Below are 24,548 nucleotides of genomic sequence, written 5' to 3' on the forward strand. Positions count from 1 at the left end.
AGGAGACGAGAGCAGCCCCTCTGCAGGCACCTCTGAACCCCGTGTGCCCACCCCTCCCACATCTGTGGGTGGGGTATGCCCCCAGATTCCAGGCCCCACCCGGGGGACCTCTGCAGCCAGAAAGGGTCTCACAGAAATGACTAAAAGAGGGACCTCGGGAGGAGGTCATCCTGGGTCACCCGAGTGGACACAGAGGAGACCACATGGCCACAGTGGCAGAGACTGGTGGCACAGCCACAGCCAAGGGGCCAGAGGCAACGACCCTGCCCTCAAGCCCCCAAGGGTGTGCAGCCCTGCCCGTGCCGTGACCCGGCCCCAGGGACTCTGAGTCCGGGCTGTGGGGTGTCCTTCCTGCATGTCCAGCCCAGGTTGTCTACAAACTGTGGGGCCTCCACTGGGCCGGGGTCTGCACCCTGGGCGCGGTCGGGTCGGGGGTCTGCTCACCCTCACCCTCGGCTCCTAGTGTAGCCACAGCGGGGGGCTGCTTCCTGCAGCAGCACTGGCTGAGCAGGGACGACCCTGCCACCCTGGGCCTTGCTGACCGAGGTCAAGCCCGGACTCGGGCTCTCTGGGTGTGCCTGCCGAGGGTGGGTGAGGAGCAGCGCAGAAGGTGTGCTGCCACAGGTGACTGGCTGGGGAGGGGAGCCCGGAAGCTGGGTGCAGACACGTGCGTGTGGGAAGAGAGAGAATCACTCATGAGGGAGGGCCCGCAGCGCTCATCCAGCTCTCAGAGGCCCCCAAACACCCCCCCCCCACCACCACCCACTGCCTGCAGATCTCAAGGGACCCAGTCTCTGCTCTGGATGCCCCGCCCCCATGGTAAGCCCGATGGGCTGGACTCGGGATCCGGCCTCCTGGGCTGGGACACTGGCTGCAGCCGGGCCCCACCGCGCACTGTGGGAAGCGCAGGAGGACATGTGGGCAGGTCACCAGCGGGGGTGACAGGCGCGGAAGGGCACCGGTAGGGAAGGGGCTTCGGGAGGGCGCAGGGGCCCTCAGGTCAGGCGCAGGGTCCCCACCCAAGGCAGCAGCAGGCGCACACGCTCTGGGGTCGCTCAGTTTATTGGTAAAACGGGCACTGAGCGTGGCGGAGGCTGGAGGCGGAAGCCGGGGCGGCGGGGGCGCTTTTCCTTTTGAAGAACTTCCACTGGACCTTGATGGCGAGCATCCAGTCGCTGACGGAGAGCCTCTGACAAGCGGAGGTGCAGACATGCGCCGGGCGGGGGAGCTGGGCGCCGGGGCAGGGGCGGGGCCAGGGCCGGGGCGGGGGGCGGGGCGCGGCGCCAACGGGGAGGGTCGCGCCGCGGGCGCCCGAGCTTCACTTGCCCGCCTTCTGCGCCTTCTGCGCCGACTTGGTGACTTTGCCCGCGCCGCCGCTCTTCTTCTCCACGTTCTTGATGACACCCACGGCCACCGTCTGCCGCATGTCCCGCACTGCGAAGCGGCCTGCGGGGAGGGGCGTGAGGGTGGGCGGAGCTCTCAGGCCCCGCCCCGCCTGCCGGGATGCAGCGCGCGTGCGCACTCGCGCTTGCAGCATCCTCCCTGCTCCTAGGGCCTGTGGGCGGAGGAACCTCGTGCTGGGCGTTCAGCTCCCCTAAGTCATTGGGTTATCCTGTGGTATCCGTGGGGCGGCCCACTGGAGGCAGGCAGTCAGTCCGATTTCCGCCACTGGAGTAGCTGTGGGCCTTGCGTGAGCCACCTAAGGACCTCCATCTGCCGAGGGGGACCCTGTCCCAGGCCTGCCTGGTGGGGCCACCCGAGACGAGGCCGTGGGTCTCCGGCTAAGTGCTAAGCAAGCGGAAAGCCAAAGGCGCCCCCCACACACACACGGTGGCGCCCTCCGCCCGGATCAGCTGCCTGCGGGCTGGGCCTCTCTCGCCCCACTCACCGAGAGGCGGGTACTGGGAGAAGCTCTCCACGCACATGGGCTTCCCCGGGACCATCTCCACGATGGCCGCGTCGCCCGACTTCAGGGCCTTGGGGTTGTCCTCCAGCTTCTTGCCGGAGCGCCGGTCTATCTTCTCCTTCAGCTCCGCGAACTTGCAGGCGATGTGGGCCGTGTGGCAGTCGATGACGGGCGAGTAGCCGGCGCTGATCTGCCCGGGGTGGTTCAGGATGATGACCTGCGGGCGGCGTGAGGACAGGAGGCCGTCAGTGGCGGGCGGGCCCCGAGGCGGGGAGGGCGAGAGCCGCCTGCCAGGTCCCTGGGGCCCAGCGTGCTCACCACGGGGGCAGGTCCGGCTCCGAGACACTCTCCCCCCAGACTGGACCCCGGGGGCCTCCCTAAGCATTTGAAACAAACGGCAGCAAACAAACCACAAGAGACGACGAACGGACAGGTGCACGGTGTGGGAGGGCCCGTGGGCCACGGGCACCGTCAGCCCTGGCCAGGACCAAGGCGGGCAGGTGACACAGTTGGACTTGGACTTTTGTATTTCAGTTGCCTCCCTACAAAGCCAGCTTCTAAAGCCGTCCCCGTGGGAAGAGGGGGTCAAAGAGGGTGCGGAGACAATGTAGCGAATGGAGGAGTTACAGCCACGTCTCCAGCAATAAACTGGTAAACGCATTTCCAGGACCCAGGTGGGACTCGGTGGGACACGGAGCAGAAGGCCCGGGGCCACCCCACATCCACCTTCCTGGGGGCGCTCCGCCCCGAGTGCCCCTCCCCTGGCCCCCAGGCCGCCTGCACACCTGAGGGTCTGAGTTCCCCACGGCGCCAGGCCACGGGGTGTCTGGCACTCGGCTGGCTCCAGGCAGCCGGCCACCACCCCTCGGGGAGCGGGCCCTGGCGGCCAGCACACGGCCACCCACCCACCCACCTGGGAGGTGAACTGGGCGGCCTCCTGGGGGGGGGTCGGACTTGCTGTCCCCGCACACGTTGCCGCGGCGGATGTCCTTGACCGACACATTCTTCACGTTGAAGCCGACGTTGTCGCCGGGCAGGGCCTCGCTCAGCGCCTCGTGGTGCATCTCCACCGACTTCACCTCCGTGGTGATGTTCACCGGCGCGAAGGTCACCACCATGCCGGGCCGCAGGATGCCCGTCTCCACGCGGCCCACGGGCACAGTGCCGATGCCTGGCCCAGAGGGAGGGGCGGTGAGGGGCGGGGCAGGGCTGAGTGGGGGGGCGGGGGGGTGGGGAAACCCCAGGCCAGGCAGATACATGACAGGTGGACACAGAGGTGGGGCCTCCCCAACCCCCCCACGAAAGGAGGAGACTTCACAAGAAAGTTCCCAGAACCTCTCGGGGAGCAGGGGCAGGGGCAAGAAGGGGGCCAACCTGACCGGGGAGCCCTGGCCTGCCTGCCGGTGGCAGCTGTCGCCAGAGGAGGCGCTGTGGGCCCCTCCCTCTGGAAGGCCCCTCTTGGGATTTCCCACTGGGATTGCCTGATGCTGCTGGCCCCTTGGGCCACCTCCAAAGGGACGTGGGTGCCACCACACTTCTCAGGGGTCCGCTCACACTGCGTGGCTGCCCCGGGGGGGTGGGGGTCGGGCCTCCCCCACAGCAGGGCCTCGGGGGGGGGGATCTGAGGCACAGAGCTGGCCGAGGCGGGCTCGGGGCCCCCGCTTACCGCCGATCTTGTACACGTCCTGCAGGGGCAGGCGCAGGGGCTTGTCCGTGGGGCGCGTGGGGGGCAGGATGGTGTCCAGGGCCTCCAGCAGGGACACGCCGCTGGCGTTCCCTTCCTTACGCTCCACCTTCCAGCCCTTGAACCACGGCATCTGGGCAGGAGGAAGCAGGTGCCCGTAGAGGAACAGCCGGCCCCGGCCCCTCACCCCACAGCCCCATCCGGGGATCCCGGTGCGGGCGCCGGACCTGAGGGGTCCCCCTGCCTGAAGGCCCGCTGAGGCCCTAAACAGCCGGCCCCCTCCCAGCTCAAACCCCAACATCGCAGAGACTCTGGGCAGGGAGACAAGGTCACAAGGCCACCACCTCAGCCCAGACTGAACAAAGGCTGACCTGGCCAGGACAGGGGCACGGGGTCTGGCCTCCTCCCCAGAGACCGCTGTGCCCGCTGTCCCCAGGTACGCCAGCACCCCTCCCCCACCCAGGGCCTCTCCTGACAGCCCCCCCAGGAGGGCGGGGGCTGCAGTCAGCCCCCCAGCACCACGTGAGACCCTGCGAGGAAACGAGCAGCCCGCAGCGAGCCCAGCCAGGTGGGGCGGCCTCCCGCGGCAGCCCGGCCACAGGGCTCTCCCGAGAGCCCCTCTGTGCCCGCTGCCCGCAGCGGGGGCAGCTGCAGCGCTGGCCAGAGTGAGTGACCACCCCTCTGGGCCTGGGCCCGCTCTGGCCTGACAAGGTGTAGGCACTAAGTCTTGGGTTCTGTAAACTCAAGACAACCAGGGCCCGCCTGTCACCTCCTGCCGAGTCTGAGTTCCCAGACACGGGCTGCCTGGGCCCAAGCTGCCCCAGTGACCAGTGGAGAGCCAGCCCTTGGCCCTCCCAGAGCCCGGCCGGCTCCAGGCCCCCAGAGGCGCCTGCAGGACACGAAGGCTGACCCTGCCACGGTGCAGCACAGGGCCCGGTGGCTGCTGTCGCTGCTGCGTTGACCTGGGGGTGCTGCTGGCCAGGCAAGGGGCCCCAGAAGCCTCTGCCAGCCCCGTGTGGACCCCAAGGACACCCCCGGGGGCTGGCTCCCGTGCCAGCACAGGTTAAGGGAGACCAGCAGGGCTGAGGGGAGCCTGGGCACAGGCCCTGGGACCCGAGCCCCACCCTGACCTGGCCTGGCCTGAGATGGGCGCCCCGGGCCCCAGGGAGGGCCCGCCCGCCTGCACAGCCCCGCCCCCCGCCCCCCCCGGCAGGCAGGCAGGCACTCACGTTGGGCGAGGGCTCCAGCATGTTGTCGCCGTGCCAGCCCGAGATGGGCACGAAGGGCACGGTGGCCGGGTTGTAGCCGATCTTCTTGATGTAGGCGCTGACCTCCTTGACGATCTCGTCGTAGCGCTTCTCACTGTAGGCGGGCTCCGTGGAGTCCATCTTGTTCACGCCCACGATGAGCTGCTTCACGCCCAGCGTGTAGGCCAGCAGCGCGTGCTCCCGTGTCTGCCCGTTCTTGGAGATGCCCGCCTCGAACTCGCCCACGCCCGCCGCCACGATCAGCACGGCGCAGTCCGCCTGCCACAGGCCCCACGCGGTGAGCCCCAACCCGCCCGGGGCCCCGGCCTCCCAGCTGCAGATGGGGGCCCGGCGGCCACCGGGGGCTGGGGCCCAGGAATCCCGACCTCAGGGGCGGCGGCGGGGGCTCCTCCACTGTGTCCCTCAGTCTGTCTGCCCTCATCCGGGCTCCTGACCTGTCTGACTGCAAGGGTGGCCCCGACAGTGGCTGGCTGGCCTTCCCCACACCCTCTCCTGGCTGAGGTGCTGGGACATGTTACCGGTGACTCTTTGGGCAGTGCTGCACCCGGCGGGGCGTGGGGCGGCAGAGGCGAGGGTCTCGTGCCCCGACGAGGAAGCCGGGGAGACCCGACCGCGCCCCCTGATGCCTCCAGGAGCCCCGCCTCCCCGGCCCCCAGGGCCCCGGGGCCCGCCCACCTGGGACGTGCCGGTGATCATGTTCTTGATGAAGTCGCGGTGGCCGGGGGCGTCGATGATGGTGATGTAGTACTTGGTGGTCTCGAACTTCCAGAGGGAGATGTCGATGGTGATGCCGCGCTCCCGCTCGGCCTTCAGCTTGTCCAGCACCCAGGCGTACTTGAAGGAGCCCTTGCCCATCTTGGGGAGGGGGGGGCGGGACTCAGGACGGGACCAGGATGGCCAGCCTGGCCAACAGGTCCCCCAGGCCGTGGGGCAGCGTGTCACAGCCGAGACACAGGGAGCGGGCCCCAGCCCCCGCCCTCCCCTCTGGGACCCTGGGACTCTGGACCCAGCTCTGGAACCGGGGAACCCTCCACCCTGCCCTGCCCAGCCAGGCCGTCCCAGCTGCCCTGGCCAATACACCTCAATGCACTGGCCAATGCACCTCTCTCCCAGCGCCTCAATGGGTGCAACGCAGGAATCCACCAGTAGGTGGCGCAAGGGCCTGGGACCGGCTCCCGGAGAGAAGCAGCTGCCAAACCCCTCCCCGGGCTGGGGGCTCCCCTTTATCTAAAGCAGGGCCCCCCCCTCCCCAGATCCCTGCCTCAGCCAGAGGCCGACAACAACCCCGGGTTTCAGGCTGTCAAACCAAAAACCCGTCTGTGATTCCTTTTTAAGGGGAAAAAAAGAAAGAAATCAGATGAGGTTGTGAGGAAAGGCCTGGCTTTCCAGCTCTTTCCGCCGCCAGCCAGGCTCGGAGCCCCTCCTCCCTCCCCGGCCCCACCTGAGCGGGGGGAGTGGGCGGAGGCTCTCTGCAAACACCTGTGCCCGGCGCCCAGCGAGACCGCACGCCGGGGCCAGGCTGCGGTTAGGACAGCAGCACCCGTCCCCGCCCGGCTGGACACGGCTCCCTGCCAGGGCCGAGCGGGCACGGGGCTCTGCCCGCCCTGGAGGCTGCACAGCCAGCGGGGGCCACCCAGCGGGGCCCAGGAGACCCGACCCAAAGCCCCGGACGCACCTCAGCACCCTGCCTCCCGCTCCAGACCCCCAGGGAGGAGTGGCACAGCTCAGAGCACCCCCACCCCACCCCGAGGCCAGACACTGTCCCCTCCTCCCAGGCCCTGGCCCCGGCCCCAGGCACCCCGTCACCCAGGCACACGGGGGACTTCTCACAGAGCTCAGGGTGGGGGTAAGGGGTGCAGAGAACAGACCCCCACTGCATGGCCACTGCCCACCCACAGGGGCCAAAGAGCAGCTGCGAGAGGCAGGAAGTCATCCCACAGGGTCCCTCTCATTACCAGCAACCAAGGCCCCCCCCTCCCCCCGCCAAAGGGGGCCACTCTGGGGAAGCAGCTCTCTCTACCCGGCCCGACTCGGCCCGGGAAATGGAGCTGATGGGCTGCATGCCCGTCAATCAGCTATTAATAGCCACCCGAGCCCTGGCCCAGCCCTGGAACAAGGGAGGGCAGTGCCACCTCCGGCCCCGGACCTCAGCGCCGGGCACACGGGAGCCCAGCCCCGGGGGGGGGGGGGGCAGGAAAGACAGACCCTGGGCTCCTGTGTCCAGGGTGGCAAAAGGACCCAGAGCTCGGTGGGCCGGTGGACACGCTGCCCCTCACTCTGGGCTGAATCCACAGGCTGTCCACCTCCCCCTGAAACACATCCTCAGGGAGCGGCCGCCCCTGCTGCCCCCACGCCACTCCCACACGGGGTCCCCCAGGGCTCGGGCCCCGAGGGCCCTGGAGGAGATAAGCCAAGCAAGCCACCCGGGGCCGGCCGGGGAGGCAAGCCCAGCCCGAGTGGGAGCCTGTCCTCACGTCCATCCTCGAACCCCCCCCCCCACAGGGGAGCGGCAGAGCCCCTGGCCCCCACCCTGGGCTCACCTCGGCAGCCTCCTTCTCGAACTTCTCGATGGTCCTCTTGTCGATGCCCCCGCACTTGTAGATGAGGTGGCCCGTCGTGGTGGACTTGCCCGAGTCCACGTGGCCGATGACCACGATGTTGATGTGGGTCTTCTCCTTGCCCATGGTGCCCGGGCTGTGGCGAGGGGGCCGCACGGCCTGGGGTGCTCTGGCTCGGGGTGGGGGAGGCTGAGCGGTGAGTCTGTGGGGTCACGGTGTGGGGGGACAGGTGACAGAGAGCCCCCTCGGGGTGGGGGAGCCCAGCCAAGACGCAGCCCGAGCCCCCAGGGCCGAGCCGAGCGCCCCCGTTGGGTGGGCAGGGAGGAGCCCCCCAGCCTGTGCCTGGCCCGGCGGACCCGAGCAGCCCCATCTGTGCCTGACATCTGGGTCCACAGGGCCCCTCCTCCATGGGAGAGTTTAACCCCCATGTGGGGACACGGAGCGACACAGACCGGGCGAGCCCCGTGACCCGTCAGGAGCCTGGTGATGAGTCACCCTGCCCAGCTCCCCGGCGCCCTGTTCCCAAGGCCGCTCCCTCACCTGGAGCCCTGGGCCGCCTGCTGCCCCCCGCCCCGTCCACCCCCAGCGCAGAGCTGCCCGGGGAGGATGGCCAGAGCGCCCCACGCCCCTCCTCACGCAGGGACGGCGCCATCTTCCTCTCCTCCCTGCCTGGCAGGCGCCAGGGGACACGGGCTGGCCCAGAGCTCCGGCAGGACGCCGCGGTGCCCAGATCAGGGGCCCGGAATAGCCTGCCCCCCTCCCCCAATCTGGGGCGGGGGAGTGGGGGTCCCCGCTCTGCCCACCTGAGGGAGAACACGGCCCCAGGCAGCTGCCCACGGAGCTGCCCTCAGCCTGGCAGGGCGGGGAGCGCCCCCTCCCCTTCCCCTCTGGTGAGGGCCCAGAGTCAGCCCCAGCCCCATCCTGGAGGTCAGCAGAGAATCCTAGGCAGCCGGAGGGGGCAGGCGTCTGGGGGAGGGAAAGCGGCACCACGGAACGCTGGGATGTGGACGCCAGGTGGACTCCGCGGGGGCGAGGGGGCGCTGCTCACCGGGGCCCCCAGGTCTCCCCGCGTCCCCCTCCCCCATCCTGCCCCAGAGGCCGACCCCCACGAGCCCACAGCACTGGCCGACGACCCTGCCCCAAACCCGCGGGCCCCCCAAGGTCACGGTAGCGGGGCGATGATCGCCGCCGCCCAGGAGCCCGGCTGCCGCCGCTGCGAAAACAAGCGCCGCCGAGGAGCCCCCACCCCACCCCCGGCCGCCCGTGGGGACCGAGCCGCGGTGTCGGGGCCAGGCGCGTGGGGTGCGAGGCCGGTCCCCGCAGCGAGCAGCGCAGCTTCTTCCCCAGGCGCGGGGCCCAGCGCCTCTCCGCCCCCAGGACCGATACCCGGGCGAGGGACCCTCTGCGGAACGCTGGGGGCGGGGGCGGGCACTCGGGACCGAGCGTCCTTACCCGGAGCCGAGGTCTCAGCCAGAGGGGCTGGCGGCGCCGGCGCGACGGTTTTATCTCTGCAGGAGGGGTCCACCTATTGACGGAGCGGGCGCAGTGCGCTGCGCCCCTGCAGTACGGCAATGCGGTACCGGCGGGCGGGGCCGGAGGCGGGGAGGAGAGGGACGCAGAGGGACGGGGACCGCGGGCGCGCGCGGGTGCGGCGGGGACGCGGGAGCGGGATGCGGAGAGGGAGCGGGCTACAAAGGCGCAGGGACGAGACGCACCCGTGGGGAGCGCAGGGGAAAACAGGCGGAGGCGGCGGAGGGTGCATAGCTGGGGGCAGGGAGAGGGAGCACGGGCGGGGCCGAGGGGAGACAGGCGCGGGGAGAGACCCGCAGCTGGAGACCGGGGACACATAAAGACCCCAGGTTCGAGCACACCCAGAGGGAGAGGTGGAGAGAGGACGAGGCAGAAAGACACTCGAGTGTAAAAGGAGGTTCCCAGGGATGCAGCCCGCAGGGACGGGGGCAGGGATGCTGGGTGGAGGAGCAGGTCAGCCCCCCCCCATCCCTGTCTGGGGCGACAGCCTGAGAGGGGCAGTCAGGCTGCTGGCCAGGCCCGCGCCTCCTGGGGTCAGGCCTAGGCCTGCGTGTCTGGTCCGTTTTGAGGCACCTCCAGGGCGTGCCCAGGGGCGCTGGCCCTCCTGGTGGGGTTCCTGTTGGCAGGCCCCCCGACCCACCGGCCTGCCACACGGGTTCAGCCCAGCAGGCCCCGAGGTGTGGCCCCGGAACCGTGGCCTCCAGGGTCCCTCAGCTCAGCCAGGTGGGCCGAGGCTCCACCAGCAGACCCGCTCGACCCCCCCCCCCCAGGACACCTAGAGAGAGGCATTCTCCACTCCGGGCCCCCTCAGTGCAGGGGTGCTGAAGCATGTGCCCAGAACGCTGACCCCCAGCATCTGACAGGGCCACCCCGCTGTTTGCACTCGGACGGGGCTCACCGAGGATGTGGAGTCTGCCCACACAGCGGTCAGCGCCTGGAGTCCTGGGCTGTGGCCCTTGACCTCCCTCATCCAGGGGGTCCGAGTGCCAAGCCCCAGGCGGCCCCCTTCTGAGGGATGTGGGGGGTCCCCCAGGGTACTGGGCAGACCAGGGTGACGACCAGAACAGGTTTCAAAGAGGGGAGCGGGGCAGCCCCGTGCTGTGTGGAGCCCCGGGGCCTCCTGGGACCTGCGTCCCGTCAGGCCAGCTCCACGTCACCCCGTGACCCCGAGGCCGGCCCCCACCCCTCTGGGCCAGGGGGAGAGACCCGCCGTCACACGCCATTCACGTCATTCTCGTCTTTGTGATGCAGGGTCCGGGAGAAGGTGGGGCAGGGTTTCCAGAAACGTGTGTGGAGCGGGCAAGGGCAGAGGCCCCCTCCGCGGGTGGGGGAGCCGTGGGGAGCCCCCAGCAGGCCAGGAAGTGAAGGGGGCCGAGTGGGTCTCCCAGACCTGTGGGAAGGTCTCTCAGGGAAGGTGGGGCCCAGGCGCAGGCTGCCCCAGGGTCCGCCCCGCCCTCAGACCCACGGGCCGGGCAGATGACCCCCCGCTTCCCAGTGTAAGTCGCCCAACCGGGAGCTGCTGATACCCTGGAGCCGGAGCCAGGGAGTAAAAATAAACGCCTGGCGAGAAAGTGAGACCCGCCCCGCCCCGCCCAGCTGGTCGCTATATTTAATGTGTCCCCCTCCCGCCTGAAGGTTACTCGGGATTTGGGGGACGCTGGGGTGGGCCAAAGGTGGGACGGGCCAGAAAGAGGGCAGGTGGCCAGGGTCCCTGGGACAGCCACCCCAGCTTCCCCTGAGAGACCCCCCAGCATCCAGGACCCGTGCTGCCTGCAGCCTCGGAGGGCATTTTCCAGGCACCCTGGCACAACGGGCTGGGCCCCACCCTCCTGACGCACTCCTGCCCGGGCTCCCCCACAGCTGTCAGCGGGTGGGAGCCAAATGGCCCCGGGGCGCCCGTGCTGGGGCTGGCCCGTGCTCTCGGCCACGCTGCCTAGAGCACTGGCCTGTGCCGACCCCGGGGAGGTGTGCCAGGTGGCTTCTTCAGAGGGCCTGGACTCCCACCCTCCACCCACCGGCGGGTGGCCCTGCGGGGCCCGGGAGCCCAGGCGACTCGGCCGTCCCGCCCCGAGATACTCGGGCCACGAGGACTGTGACGTCAGTGGCTGGGGGCTCGGTGCTAACGCGGCGACAGTGCCGCACAGCTGCGAGCCTTCGAGCGGTGCTCAGTGACCGCGGCCGCGGCCACCCAGCCCCAGAGGACGACCGGGTGAACCGTGCTAACTGACCGCTCACTCCTGGGTAGCGCGGAATACTCGGCGACACTGCACACTCCATGACCTGCTAATCGGCCAGTCACCGAGCCTCGCCAGTGCACCGGGTGCCGGGCGGGGCTGCCCGGGACCCCCAGACCGAGGGCCGGCTGGGCACAGGCAGCGCCCAAGGTCACAGAGCCGGGAGGGCAGAGTGTGCAGCCGGCTTGGGAGGCCCGAGCCGGAAGCCCGGCCATGTCCCCCCGGAGCTGCCCCGCCCCCATGTGTCCCTCCTCCCACGTCTGAGACCCTGGTCGCGGTGGGCCCCACAGCAGCTGAGGGCGGGGGCTTTAGCTGGTGCTGCCTCACGCCAAGGCTTTCAGGGGGGCAGGAGGAAGGGGTACAGGCCCCGCCCCCTTTCTTGGGCCCCAGGCCCAGCCAGTGAACAGCTTGGGGAGACACAGGCGGCCCCCTCCTGGGTGGCTGGGGCCGGAGCCTGGGGAAGAAGATCCTGCTAAAAGGAACGGCTCTCAAGCTGTCGGCCCTGGAAATAAAGCCGCCTCCCATTGGCTGCCGGTGACGTCACTGCTGGTTAAGAATAACCTGCGGCGGCATAAAAAACCACCTGTGCCTGCGCCGTCCTGCGGGGGCCAGGCCGGCAGGGGGCGCTGGCCACCCGGACGACGGCCACGGGGGAGGAGACTGGGCGGGGCCGGGGCTTGGCTCAACCGGCCTGCGGCCTCAGGTTGTCTCAGATGGACCCCGAGCCCTGGCCTTGGGCCTTGGGCCACGGGCCGCCCTCTGACCCCAGGGCACCGGTGCGCACTGTCCCGCGCCTGCAGAGTCAGTCTGTCTCCCGGTCCACTTGGGCGGCAGGACCTTTGGAGACAAGCACCCCCCCCAGCTCTCTGGGCCCAGCACCCACAAGGTGCAAATTAAGTGGTCTCCTGGGTGCACAGGGACTCTTGGCCACAGAGCTTCCCCCAGAAAAGCAAGGTCATGACCCCTAAATCAGAGAGAGGCAAGATGTGGGGGGCAGGGGTGAGGGTAGGGGGACAGGCTAGACTCCCAGGGCCCACCAGCCGGCCAAGTGAAGGGGAGTCGGCGTGACTCACAGACCGGTCCAGGGCCCCCAGCACGCCACCCCACCAAACCCTGTGTCTAGGAGGGCACGAGGCCCCCTGGAGTCTGCCAGGGAAGCCCAGAGAGGGAGACGCAGCCGCTCAGTGTGGGGGAGGGCAGCCTGCCAGCGCTACCCCCCCTCCCTGGGGCGCTTGGCCACTGGAGCTGTCTGGGGCCCCCTGATACCTGCCGCAGGCGGGAGGGAGGCGGCAGGAGGGAGCCGTTGCCATGGTGAAGGCACAGGCTTCTCTGCAGGCTCCACCCCCCAGGTCCTCACTTCCCAGGAGCCGGGGTGGCAACCTGCGTGCAGCGGGCACCCACACTGGAGCTTGGCCTCTGCCCTGTACAGGCCCAGCGCCCACCTGCCTCCGGGGGAGGGGGCACACCGTTCTGCCCACTGCGGGCTGGGAGGCGGGCTCCGAGTCAGAGAGGCAGCTGGAAGCAGCAGCATCCGCCAGGCTGCTCCACACCCCCGCCCCCCCGCCCGAGGGATCCAGGTCCCCTGGGGGGCTGACCAAAAGCAGAGCGGCCCCCCTGAGCCCCTGCCCTGAGAGGCTGACAGGGGAGGCAACTGTGCTCAGCCAGACTCCCCGACCTCAAGTTCCAGGGGGCATCTCTGGGCAGAATTGCCCTGGGAACCAGAAGCTCTTCAGCAACTGAGAGCCACGTCCTCCCCTCCCAGCACAGCAGGGCCGATGGGAGCCTCCTGCCTCACCCCGGCCAGCGGCCAGCATCGGGGACAAGAGCAGACGCAGGGAGCCACAAGACCCAGGAGGCTGGACCTTGCTGGGGGGAGCCTTGTCCTCAGTCTCTGAATAGCAACATTTGGTTGGTGTGTGTTTTTTAACCAAGTGCATTCTTATATTTCAGAAAAGCGCTACTTAGTATGGTTCATGTGTGCTTCCTTCCACACGTTAATCTCAGCATCTGCTTGTCTGCATCTTCACAACGTTCGCTGGCGTGTTTACTGGAATTGCATCAAAGCCGGGCATCCGTTTGGACGGAATGGGCGTCCTTTCTGCCCTGGGTCTCCCTTTGCAAAGGTCTTTGATTTCTTTCACTAGCTTCTCCTTTTCTGGCACATGAGCTCCGTACACGCTCGCCTGGCTGTACACCTAAGTGTTTTAAGTGTTTTGTGGGCAGAGAGTAGCTGTCACAAGTGGTGCTTCTAAAAACGTCTGCCTCTCCATGTAGGTTGCGAGTCTGCAGAAACCTGACTGGCTCCTGTGTGCTGACCTCGCATCTTGCTGTCATTCTTCAGTTAGCGGTTCTGTGGGTTCCGAGACAACAGACCGCCATGCAGCCTGTGACCAGGGCAGCCTCGCCTGGCCTGGTCCTGGGACAGGACTCGGCCTTCTCCGTCCCAGCGGGGCTGGCCACACCTGCTCGAGGTGCTCCCCAGTGCCCTCCAGCAGGCCGGAGAGCTCCTTCCACTCCCTCCTTGGCTGAGGCCGGTCACAGCTTTCGCCATCCCTCGCTGCTGCTCACTGGGGGTTCCTGCCGCGCAGCTCCCCAGCCCCCTGGGAGTGCCCCCGTACCGAGTCACCTCCACGCTGGTGTCAGGGAGTGCATTCCCCTGCTGGCTGAGAGGTGCCTGCTGTCTCATGCCGAGGAATGTTGCACTTTACCCTGAAGTCGCGTATTTTCGATCAACAAACACTTTTCGCTTCGTTGCGTGCCTGGGGCCAAATGCCAGAGTGCCAGTGGTTGCTTCAGACGGTTTTCCAGGGCCAGCTCTTGCGTCTGGGGAGAGATTTTGCCAGCCTCCTCGGCCCTGCGTGCTGAAAGCTGGCACTGCCTTTCATTACATAATTCGCCCCTCACCACACACAGCCACGCGGTGCCCGCGGCGTGGCCAGCTCTGCCTCAGCCCGGAGGTCGGAGCAGACACCAGCCCTGCTCCTGGAGGTGCTGCGTCGCCAACGAGTGAACAGACGGCATCGTTTCCAGTAGTGCGGAGTGCCGTAAACAACCACTGTACCTCACTCTCACTGTGCACCTACTGCGTGCTGGGTACTAGTCTAAGCACTGCAGCCCCACCTCACAGAGCAGCTGCGGCTGCTGCTCCCCCAGGACATCCCATGTGGCCACACAAAGCGCCTCTCACATAGTAGGCACTTGTTAGCTATGACCCAGGGGAGGCGTTTTCTTCTGCAGATGGTGACACTACCTACAGCGGCTCCAGCCTGTGCTGGAGAGCCGGCGGTGGCTGCCCCCGGGGACGGGGTCTTCCGACAGTGACGGTACCGGGTGAGGCGGCTGCGCTCCTGACCCCGCTCTCCCTTCTCGGGGAGCAGGTCAAGGGGCCCTGGGGGCCAGGTACCGGTGGCCGGAGCAACCACACAGGTAGCTAACGGTGCGGGGAACCACAACAGCTCCAGCTCCCAGGTGCGAGCCGCCCTGAGCGCCTCCGGCCCGGGTGCCAGCCACGCCCCTGTCCCCTCTGGCCCCCCCAGAAGCCCCCTCGGGAAGGTGCCACAGCCCCCGCTCAGAGCTGTGCTTGACCCGTGAGAACATGGACAGAGGCCCGGGAACTCGGGAAGGCTTCCTGGGGGTGTTGGAGATGTGGAGAGCCCCGGGGCAAGGGGGGGTGGGGGGGTGGAGCCTTCTGGCAGCATCCCCCCACCCCGAAGTCCCCGCAGGCCTCCTGAGACCCTCCCAACCTCGGGGGAAGACACCTGCCCAGCCAGCCAGGGGCCTGCGAGCCAAGAGCGGAACCTCCAGAGCTGCCAGAGCTGCTGACTCTCCCGCCCTGCAGGGGAAGTTGGGGCTTCTGCCCCGTGAAGAGGCTGGGGGTGGAGGGGCTGGTCTCCACCCCCGAAAGGAAGTCCATCTCCTGATTGACATGCCAGGGTGTGTCAGGGCCCCTGGCACCAAGGGGAAGTATTCTAGGGTCGCCCCCAACAGGGGGCCTCTGTGTCCAGCTACTGGAGAAACCCCCAAACAGCAACTCGCCACACTCCCGGTCAAGGAAACCCCTCTGCCTGTGCCCTGCCCTCCACGCCCCACCCTGGCCTTGCAAGCCGCTGGAGGCAGGCTGCAGCTGACGGACGGGGATGTGGCGTCCAGAGCCACCGGAGACGTGAAGGGGCCGCGGTGGGCTTCACCGGCCGTCAGGTCTTTGAAGGGCCGGGAAGAGCGGGCCCCCCGCTGGGGCGCTCGGGGCGCAGAGCAGCCCCTGGGTAGCAGCCAGCGCCCACGGCTGGTGCGAGGGCGGGCAGACGAGCAGAAGCCCCGTCCGGGCGGGGCGAGAGTGCGAGTCGAGGCCGAGGACGGGAGCCGGGCGGAGGCTGCGCTGCGGGGCTCGGCCCAGGGCTGTGGGCCGCGACCGGACCGGACCGGAAGTGCAGGGGCCACTGTCCAGCGCCCCGCCGCATCCACGGGGCACGCAGGCGGACACAGGCGGGACCAGCGGGGCTCCGAGAGGACGGCCGGGCCGGGGAAGAGGGGACAGGCCCTGCTCTGGGGCGGGGCGGAGGGCCACGTAACGGCCGCAGCTCCAGGGCAGGCCGGCCGCGCTGCCCCGGCCGCCCCAGGTCGGTGGATGCTCCGGGGCTGAACTTCCGCCGCGGTCGAGGGCCGGCCCGGCCAGGGGGCGTGGCCTGAGCGCCCCGCCCCCCGTGATGCGAGCGCAGCGCGGGGATAAAAGCGGGCAGGGTCGCGCCTGCGCACCCCTGTCCGGTTCACTCGGAGGTCCGGCTACTGCGCTCTCCTTTGCAAATGGGCTCCGTGGCCTAGCGCCCCGCTTCCCGCCACTCGTGATCGCGCGCCGAGGTCCGCGAGGGGTCGCCGCCGAGGTGAGGGCCCCGGACGGCCGTGAGCGGCAGAGGCGGCCGGTGCACAACGCTTGGCAGACCGACCCCGGGCGGACCCATTGACTCCAAGTCGGGCGGGGCGGCGCGGCGGGCGCGGGAGGGAAAGCGCGAAGGGCGGGGAGAGGGCTGCGGTGCGGTGCGGGACGGGTCCCGCGGCCGGGGACGCGGTGTGGGCTCCGTGTCCCCCCCCCCGGAGCCTGGCCGATTCCCGGAGCTCCGGACGGCGGCCTGGCACACAAAGCGCCATTGTTCCACTCGCACAGCCAGTTTGCGCTGGTTGGAGCCGCCCTGCTAGTCGTAGGCGGTCGGCGGGGCTGGGCAAACAAACCCCGTGCCACCGCCCCTCGGAGGGTCTCAGGGGGCAGACCAGGAGCCCGGGTGCGGAGCACCCTTCCGAGGGGCGATCGGTTACTGAGTGGGCCCCCGGCCCCCTGTGCGCAGGTTTCCACCAGCCCGCAACCAGCAGCATGGCGGCCATCCCCTCCAGCGGCTCGCTCGTGGCTACCCACGACTACTACCGGCGTGAGTAAGCCCCTCTAGGCCGTGCCCCCGCAGAGCCGCCTCGGGCCCTGCCAGCCCCAGCCCCGGTTCTAGAAACCCCGGCTGCGCGGGGAGCGGGCCGCTGGCTGGAGCTGACCGCCTCTTCCCTGCAGGCCGCCTGGGCTCCACTTCCAGTAACAGCTCCTGCGGAAGTGCCGAGTGCGCTGCGGAAGCCATCCCCCACCACCCTGGTGAGTGCGGGTCCGCTTTTCTCCGGCCCCCGCGGCCATCCGGGGGGGTCCCCAGGAGTGGGCAGCCGCGGGTGACCCCGCTGTGTTTCTCCCAGGTCTCCCCAAGGCTGACCCGGGTCACTGGTGGGCAAGCTTCTTCTTCGGGAAGTCCACTCTCCCATTCATGGCCACCGTGTTGGAATCCCCCGAGCAGTGAGTCCCCCTTCCTGGGGGGGGGGGGGGGGCTGCGTGGGAGGCCGGGCCCCCTAGGGAGCCACCTCTGACCATGCTCTTCTCTTCCCCCACGCCACCCCCTCAGCTCGAAATCTCCCCAGGTCTCCAGCAGCGTGATCACCTGTGACCTGGAAGCCACGAGGAAGCCAGCTGGTGGCCAGCCCGGCCAAGTCAACATCGGGCCTCCATCCTGAAAGGCCACCAGCAGCCACCAGGCTTCCAGAGGCGCTGGGCTCTTTGGAGCCCCTCCCCTCCCTCACCCCACCGGAACACCAGGCAGGCTGTGGCAGGCAGCAGCAGTCCCAGCTGGGTTCTTTCAGATCAAAACAGCAAAACACAAAACGGAAGTTGAGAGAGTCGTCCTCTTTACTACCCAAGCCACACGCGAGCCTCACCACCGCCCCGTAACCACATGCCTTGCACCAAGTGGGAAATAAACAATGAGCAGGCAGCACGCCCGGTGGCACCCCGACTTGTGTGTCCCAGGCTGTGGGAGACGTCATCCGGCCGGGGGTGGGACTGGCCCCTTGCCCTGGGCCTTGCTGGGGGTCTGCTCTGAGGCTGGCCAGGTTCTCTACCCTGGGGAGCAGTTCTGGTGAAGGGGGTGGGGTGCCTGGGAGCCGGCGGTCCGAGAGCTGCCCCTGGAGGTCCTGTTTGTAGGACACAGCCTCCGGCCCCTTGGTCTCTGGGAGGCAGGCTGGACCTCTGGCTGTGGGCTTGAGAGCTGCGCCCCTTCAAGGACCTTGATGAGGTCCCTCAGCACCATGAAGGGTGGGGAGCACAAAGGCTGCCCCAGCCTGTGTGGGGCAAGTCCTGGGCAGTCTTACTCACAGGTGTCACTCACAGCCCCTTGTGGGGGCCCCAGGCACCCAGAGCCAAGGCAGAGAGAGGGTAGGGGAAGGGGTGCTTCAGAGGGGGCCTTCCCCTCATGGGCAGCTTGGCATTGGGCACAGTCCAACTTGGGGAGCTGAGAAGGGCGGTGCGGCTGTCTGCCTGCCTTGGGGCCTCCAGTGGCCAGGGGAGGGCAGCTCAGTGGGCCCCCGAAGGAGCTCCTGCCCCCACTCTGTGCTGCAGACCCTGTGTGTTCATCGAGTAGCAGCGATTCTGCCTACCCCGCGTGTGTCCAGGCTGCCCTGTCTGCTAGGTGCTGGGGAGACTGGGTCCCGGTCTGCACCACGGACTATCCCAGAGGGCCCAGCCCTGGTCCTGGTGGAGCAGGGGGCTGAGGGTTGCAGCTGGGAACAGTTCCACTGCCGTTGGGGAGAGGTTGGCCTGCACCAGACTCCCAGTCAATCGGGGCCCCAGCACACTCCTGGTCCTGGGGTCTCAGAAGGGGCGGCCTAGGCTCCAGACCTTGAGGGGGTCTTCTGTGCGGGGCAGGGCAGTCCCTCAGACGGGGTTCTCGTACCTGGTGAAGCTGGAGAGCTTCTCCTGCAGGGCTCTGAAGCAGGGCCTCTGCCCAGGGTCCCTGTGCCAGCAGGAGAGCATCAGCTTGTACGTGGTGGGGGGGCACTCCGGGGGGCAGGGCATGCGGTAGCCCGCATCCACCCTCAGGAAGGCCTCGTGGTTGGACATGCCTGTGGGGAGAGGGATGTGGGCGCTGGGGGGGGGGGGGGCATGTTGGTCCTCTGCACCCCCCACGCTCGCTCACACCTCAGGCCCTCCCTCTGGGCAGTGCCCAGGTGACACCCCCTCCTACCCTGCCTGGTTGGGGGTCCTGGTACCTGGGTAGGGCACCTGCCCCCTGCTGAAAATCTCGTGGAGGAGCACCCCGAAGGACCAGATGTCAGACTTGACAGAGTAGAGGCCCTGGGAGAGTGCCTCAGGGGCTGTCCACTTGTAGGGGACGTTGCGGTCACGTGAAAGGTAGATGTCCTCCTGCAACGAGACACATGCTGCGGGGGGCACGCCTGGTCCACGGCACAGACAGCACAGGCAGGTCTGCGTGGTGGGCAGGCCCAGCACGGAGCACGGCCAGTCAGGACATGAGGGACACAGGCTGGGGGTGGGGGTGGGCAGGAGGACAGGCAGCCGGTGGCACTGGGAACTGGGGGTCAGGAAGAGCACGGCTCCTCCCAGAGGGAGCCCCAGTGCGACGGTGGCCTGCAGACACACACACACGAGTTCACAGACGCCCCAACAGCAGCCAAGGGGCCACTGTCTGTCAGACGAGCTCAGGGCAGGGGGCAGTGGGCAGAGCCACGGTCAGCCCGGCCTGCCCACCGCCAGGCCATGTGGCTTCCCTGCCTCCCATGCTCCCCCTGGGACCCCCGGGGCCCCACCTTGACGAGCCTGGCCAGCCCGAAGTCGCCCACTTTGCACACGTTGTTCTCCCCCACCAGGATGTTCCTGGCGGCCAGGTCCCGGTGGATGAAGTTCTGCGACTCCAGGTAGCACATGCCCTGGGCCACCTGCTCCGCGATGTCCAGCAGCTCCAGCACGGGCAGCTCCGCCTCGTCGGACTCTGCGGGGCAACGGGGCGGGTCAGCGGGCCGTCGGGGCGCCCGGCTCGGCCGGGGGGCGGTTCCGGGTCAGCCCGCGCACGCGTGGCTGTACATATGGGTCTGCACACGTCCCCGTCGGGGACCCTGCAGGAAGGGGACGGGACACTGGGTACGGGTGCAGAGACGCCCGTCACAGTGACGACACGAGCCTCACGTCCACCGGGCCACCAGCTCTGCAGCACGGGGTGTGCCCACCGCCACAGGCCCCGTGTCTGAAGGACGGTCAATGACCGGGGTCACTGCCTGTGGCCACCCTGCCTCCGAGAGCCGGGCTGCTTTAGCGTCGCCCAAAGGTGGGTGGGTCCGAGTCGACCCCTGGGGACAGCAGTGCAGGCCAGAGGGTGCTCGTCCAACGAAGCCCACCTCGGCCGTCAGAGCGTCCCGGACACGGGGCCATGCGGGCCCCTGGGCCCCTCAGCCCGTCGGCAGCCCTGTCTGCCGGGCAGTCAGGGAGACGGCGGGGCTCCTTACGGGGACAAGAGGGTTCGGGGGGCCTGGGGGATGGGGGTCGGGGGGGGTTTGTCCCCTCCGTGTGTCCTGGTCTGCACTTTCCCAGGTTCCCACGACCGGCACGCCGCCACATTCCCCGCCACACGAGCCTGACCAAGGTGTGGAGGGGTCCCTGGAGGGGTCCCTGGCCGTCCTGTGCAGGGGGTGGGCTTTTCCCGCCCTCCCAGCAACCTTCCCGCCGCCGCCTGCTCACCCCGCAGGAGCTCCAGCAGGCTGCCCTTGGCCATGAGCTCCGTGATGATGTACACGGGGTCGCCCACAGACGCCACGGCGTACAGCGCCAGGATGTGCTTGTGCCGCAGCTTCTTCATGGCCTGGACCTCCGACTGGAACGCATGCTGGTGCAGCAGGTCGTCTGCGGGGGCGGGGGCGGGGGCGGCCTCAGCGGGTGCCGTCCGGCCCACCCACCCTCCCGGGACTGGCCGCTGCCGAAGCCAGCCCAGCCCGGTCCCTCCGTGCCCCAGCACCTCCACAACTCCCCCCCCCGCCCCGTGACTCCGAGAGCCCTGACCACGCCACACCGGGCCGACGCCCACCTAAGCCAGGTGTGCCCCCCTGCCTCCTGCCCGAATGGGGGACCCCAACCCTGGTGCCTCCCAAGGAGGCTGCAGGTGAGCCTCTGTTTCCCTCAGGCCAGTGATCTTGACGGCTCTCCGTCACAGGTTCAATCCCCAGTCAGGGCACATGCCTAGGTTGCAGGCCAGGTCCCCAGTAGGGGGCGCATGAGAGGCAACCATACACTGATGTTTCTCTCCCTTTCTCCCTTTCCCCTCTCTAACAATAAAAACTTTTTTACAAACAAGTGTTCAGCTGACAGGAGAACGTCACCCCTGTACTGCACTGCTCGGGAGCCACATGCAGCCCATGCCCCCCCCCCCCCCACCGACGTGAGCGAGGTCGGGGGTCCCTGCCAAGGGGGGGTGGTGGCTGGGCCTGGGGCCACTCACCTCGGGCTATCACCTTAATGGCCACTCGGACCTGGTCCTTCCAGAGCCCTTCAAACACCTCCCCGAAGTAGCCGGACCCCAGCTTCCTGCAGAGCGTGAACTCCTCCCGGGGCCGCTCCCAGTCCGCACAGTGGGGCAGGGGCTCGGGCTCGTGCTGGGGGGACAGGCAGGGACAGCCCGTGGCCCAGCCCGTCCTTGGGGGGTTCCCGCGGAGCCCAGCAGGGGGAGCCCGTAGCCAGTCCTCCAAGGCAGGACCTCCACCAGCTTGGGGGGTCCCAGGGGCCGCCCCTGCCGTGTCTGCGAACACACCGCCCTCACTGCCCGCTCTGGGCCCGGGACACGGGCCCAGCTGCCGCCCGGACAAACTGCTGCCGTCCGGCTGCTGGCGGGGGCGCACGGCCGTCGTGCGAGAGAGCCGCAGTGGGCGCAGCAGGGGCGCCGTGGCCGCTTGCTGGCCCCAAGTGAGGGTGACCAGCCAAGGGCGGACCCCCTCTGCCTGACCCGCCACTCCCAGGTCTGCAGGGCCTCAGCCTCCAGGCAGCCGGGGCCCCCGAGTCCCACTCCCACCCTGCGTGAACTTGCGTGGCCCTGCGTGACCCTGCGGGTCTGGGCACAGGAGGGAGGGGGGTGGGGAGGCCTACCTTCCAGCAGGGCAGGGCCAGCCGCAGGCCGTGCGACAGGCTGTGCGCCCGGTGGTGGTGCACGAGCTCCGCCAGGCTGGGGAAGGACACGGCCTCGTTGAGGTGCAGCCGGCCGGCGCGCCTCCACACCTTGTAGTGCCGCACCGTCTCCCGGTCCCGCACTGCGGCGCGGGCGGGGGGGGGCGTGTGAGTGGGCAGGCGGGCACACGTGACCCCGGCACCGCCCCACCCGGTCTCCGAGGGCAGCGCTCAGGCCCAGGGGGTGCCCGTGTCCCGCCTGGTGGGCCTCCCAGCAGTGACAGGGGAGAACCACGCGGACAGCCGCCCACCACGGGGTCTCTGAGACCCCCATAGAAGGGCTGCGGTGTCCCGGACAGCACCACTGCCGGACGCGGGGGCCGGGCCGGAGGAGCCGGCCCTCCGCAGCCCCAGGGAGAGGTCCAGGGGCGGAAGGACGCCAAGCCCGGAGGCCCCGCGGTGCCAGGACGGGCTGCCGTACCCGAGAGGACGTAGTCGGCACCCGGCTTCTCGCTGACCCGGACCAGGAAGGCCCCCAGCTCGTTGCCCTCGGCCTGCAGCCGGTGCAGGGCCTCGGAGCGGGAGATGCGGCCGAAGAACCACCTGCAGGGCCGGGGGGGTTCAGGGGGGGCAGAGGAGGTCCTGAGCCCACACGGACTCCACTCGGACCCTGCCCTGCCCGCCTGAGCCCCAGCTGCTCCTGGGCCTCAGGCGCCTCCTTTGCCCATCACAGACCCCAGATGGCCCAAGGGGCTGGCCCTGGATGGCAGGAAAGGCCCCAGGGGTGCCCCGGAGAGAGGGGAGCAGGCACCTCCCACCACCCCGCCCGGTGGGGCGGCCCCGTCTGCAGTCAGAGCCCCTGTCCCAGGGACCATGCCGCCCGCCCACAGGCCCACGCTGATCTGGGACGCTGGAACCACCTGTGCGGCCCAGGCCACAGACGTGCCCTCGCACCAGGGGCCTGAGCAGCAGCTGTGCGCCCGTGACAGCGTTCACATGCTCACGCCCACACATGCACTTGTGCACACGCATGCAAACACGTGCACACGATCCCCATACACGTCTGCACACACATGCATTCACACGCATCCGCATGCACGCACACACTCGCCCATCCCAGCACACCAGCGGCCAGCAATGGGCGAGCCTGGACTCCGGGTGGCAGGGTGGGACCCACAATTCCCCGGGTGACCCCTGCTGCCCGTGGCCCTGCCCTTTGCACCCCAGCCCTCCCTCCCCGCGCTGTGGGAACTCGGTGGGCCCAGCACAGAAGTGCGGCCCGTCCTGCACACTCAGAGGGCTCCCTGCTCACCCTCCGCCCAGGCTGCCTCCCTCCGCACTGCTGCCCTCAGGGCCCGAGGGTCTCCTCCAGCTGGGCCCACCCTGCGTCCCCCCCTGCCCACAGCGCTGCCCAGCACGCAGCGTGAGCTCGGGCAAGGCGGGCCGATGGCGAGGGAACCTGGGACCAGGGAGCACAGACAGGCCTCGGGGCTCCTCCTGCTGAGCACCCTCCCAGGAACGTGCTCAAGGTCACGATTCACCCTCCCCAGGCTGCTCCGGGGGCCCCGTATCCCGGGCGGCCACTGCCTCCCGAAGCCCCACAGCCAGGTGCAGGGCGGCGGGGAGGCCGGGGAGCAGATGCCCGCAGCCCACGCCCGAGGAGGGCGTGTCGCAACGACCTTCCTCCCTCCCCAACTAGGTCGCACGTCTGGTTCCAGCTGTTTGAAGGCAGGTCCTGAAAGCCCCGGCCCTGCCCTGGGTCCCGCGCCCACCCTGTCGCCGCCGGCCGGCCACCCGCACCCACTTCAGCCTCTTCCGTCCTCCCTGGGTCCTGGCTCCACGAGGTGCCCGTGGGGGGCCCCGGGGGAGGGGCTGCACGCCTCTGCCGCCCCCACCCCCAGAAGTCACCCGGCAAAAGCACAGTCACACTCCTGGGACCAAGACGGCGGGGTCCAGCTCCGAGCCCCCACCCTCCTTGAGCCCAGCTCCACACCCTGCCCCACCCCTGAGCCCAGCCACGGGCTGTGGAGCGCCTTCCCACAACCGCCTGCCCTTAGCTCTCGGGGGCAGGGGTTGGGGGGAGGGCTGCAGGGCCAGGGCAGGGGGCACCTTGGTGGCCCACAGACACTCACGGCTCTGACTCCACCGTCTCCTCCTCGGCCAGGTAGTTGTAGGGCACATAGCCTTCGGCCAGGGCCCCGCCCTCCGCGTCCAGCCGGGTGGCCCACCACCACTCCTCCTCCTTCCTGGCCACCTGGAACAGGTCCCCTGCCCGGAAGCTTAGCTCCTCATCTGTCCGGGCCTCAAAGTCCCAGAGGCCCACGTACCTGGGGCCCCGGGGAGCCTGGTCCCTGGACACCATGGCCGCTGAAGCGGCAGGACTGGGCGCCCTGGCCTCCTGCCTGTCACTGGGCTGCCACAAACACCGGGGCTGGGAGTGGTGGGTGGGCGGGGCCGACTCCGACAGGTCATCCTCCCCTCCCCCCACCCCGCCCGCATCCAGTGACTTCCCGGGACGGGCGTGACAGGGTGACAGGCGGCTCTCCGAGCACCGTGGGCAGTCAGCCCCAGCTCTCACCTGCTCCACCCACCCCCTCCCTGGGCCGGTCAGTCTGGGCGCTGCTCTCTCTCGCCCACCCGCTGTGGAAGCTGTGCCCGGCAAGCGACCCCGGGGTGTGGCCTGAGCCCTGAGGGATGGACCAGGGCCGGGGAGGGGGTGCCCTGCTGGGGTCTGCTGTGGCGGGACAGGAACCTCAGGGGTGACCCCTGGATTGTTAGGCGGAGTCAAGGACAAGCCGCCCCCTGCCCACTCCTCCAGGGCCCCTGGACCACTCGGGGCAGATGGACGGCGGGCCCGGAGCAGGTGGCTGCTGGAGCCGCCTCCCCCGCCCCCAAAGCGCCTCCTGCAG

At 69.3% G+C, this 24,548-nt stretch overlaps 3 protein-coding genes across 4 annotated transcripts; 1 reads left to right on the top strand and 2 right to left on the bottom strand.

The window, feature by feature from the left end:
• Positions 1–1,183: 1,183 nt before the first annotated feature.
• On the bottom strand, positions 1,184–9,024 carry EEF1A2 (eukaryotic translation elongation factor 1 alpha 2). The gene is given in 9 exon segments (XM_028524993.2): positions 1,184–1,446; positions 1,889–2,123; positions 2,820–2,852; positions 2,854–3,077; positions 3,573–3,723; positions 4,820–5,116; positions 5,534–5,713; positions 7,399–7,618; positions 8,869–9,024. Coding segments are annotated over 8 exon segments (1,392 nt in total). The 5' UTR covers positions 7,543–7,618; positions 8,869–9,024; the 3' UTR covers positions 1,184–1,318.
• A 6,901-nt stretch (positions 9,025–15,925) lies between these two features.
• Positions 15,926–17,472, top strand: PPDPF (pancreatic progenitor cell differentiation and proliferation factor). 2 transcript variants are annotated; one of them, XM_028524662.2, is made up of 5 exons: positions 15,926–16,057; positions 16,517–16,597; positions 16,729–16,806; positions 16,902–16,998; positions 17,105–17,472. In XM_028524662.2, the coding sequence occupies exons 2-5, from the start codon at positions 16,543–16,545 to the stop codon at positions 17,211–17,213; spliced, it is 339 nt and encodes a 112-aa protein (XP_028380463.1). In that variant the 5' UTR covers positions 15,926–16,057; positions 16,517–16,542; the 3' UTR covers positions 17,214–17,472. The 2 variants fall into 2 exon arrangements, with proteins under 2 accessions (XP_028380463.1, XP_035865922.1); XM_036010029.1 differs by having other exon boundaries at positions 17,102–17,357.
• Positions 17,338–24,095, bottom strand: LOC114506954 (protein-tyrosine kinase 6-like). The gene is made up of 8 exons (XM_028524907.2): positions 23,772–24,095; positions 22,121–22,242; positions 21,622–21,782; positions 20,981–21,134; positions 20,227–20,388; positions 19,302–19,483; positions 18,744–18,897; positions 17,338–18,596 (listed from the first exon to the last, which is right to left on the bottom strand). The coding sequence occupies exons 1-8, from the start codon at positions 23,999–24,001 to the stop codon at positions 18,409–18,411; spliced, it is 1,353 nt and encodes a 450-aa protein (XP_028380708.1). The 5' UTR covers positions 24,002–24,095; the 3' UTR covers positions 17,338–18,408.
• Positions 24,096–24,548: the final 453 nt, after the last annotated feature.

The sequence above is a fragment of the Phyllostomus discolor genome, chromosome 9, assembly GCF_004126475.2.
Source record: "Phyllostomus discolor isolate MPI-MPIP mPhyDis1 chromosome 9, mPhyDis1.pri.v3, whole genome shotgun sequence".
NCBI classification, from domain to species: Eukaryota; Metazoa; Chordata; class Mammalia; order Chiroptera; family Phyllostomidae; genus Phyllostomus; species Phyllostomus discolor.

Excerpts from the sequence above, each read along its gene's own strand:
- PPDPF (XM_036010029.1), top strand. The coding sequence starts at position 16,543 with ATGGCGGCCATCCCCTCCAGCGGCTCGCTCGTGGCTACCCACGACTAC. Across the intron at positions 16,598-16,728 it reads TACCCACGACTACTACCGGC|GCCGCCTGGGCTCCACTTCC; the intron begins GTGAGTAAGCCC and ends TCTTCCCTGCAG. Across the intron at positions 16,999-17,101 it reads GTGTTGGAATCCCCCGAGCA|CAGCTCGAAATCTCCCCAGG; the intron begins GTGAGTCCCCCT and ends ACGCCACCCCCT.
- LOC114506954 (XM_028524907.2), bottom strand. The coding sequence starts at position 24,001 with ATGGTGTCCAGGGACCAGGCTCCCCGGGGCCCCAGGTACGTGGGCCTC. Across the intron at positions 22,243-23,771 it reads GAGACGGTGGAGTCAGAGCC|GTGGTTCTTCGGCCGCATCT; the intron begins GTGAGTGTCTGT and ends CCGGCCCTGCAG. Across the intron at positions 18,597-18,743 it reads GGGGCAGGTGCCCTACCCAG|GCATGTCCAACCACGAGGCC; the intron begins GTACCAGGACCC and ends CTCTCCCCACAG.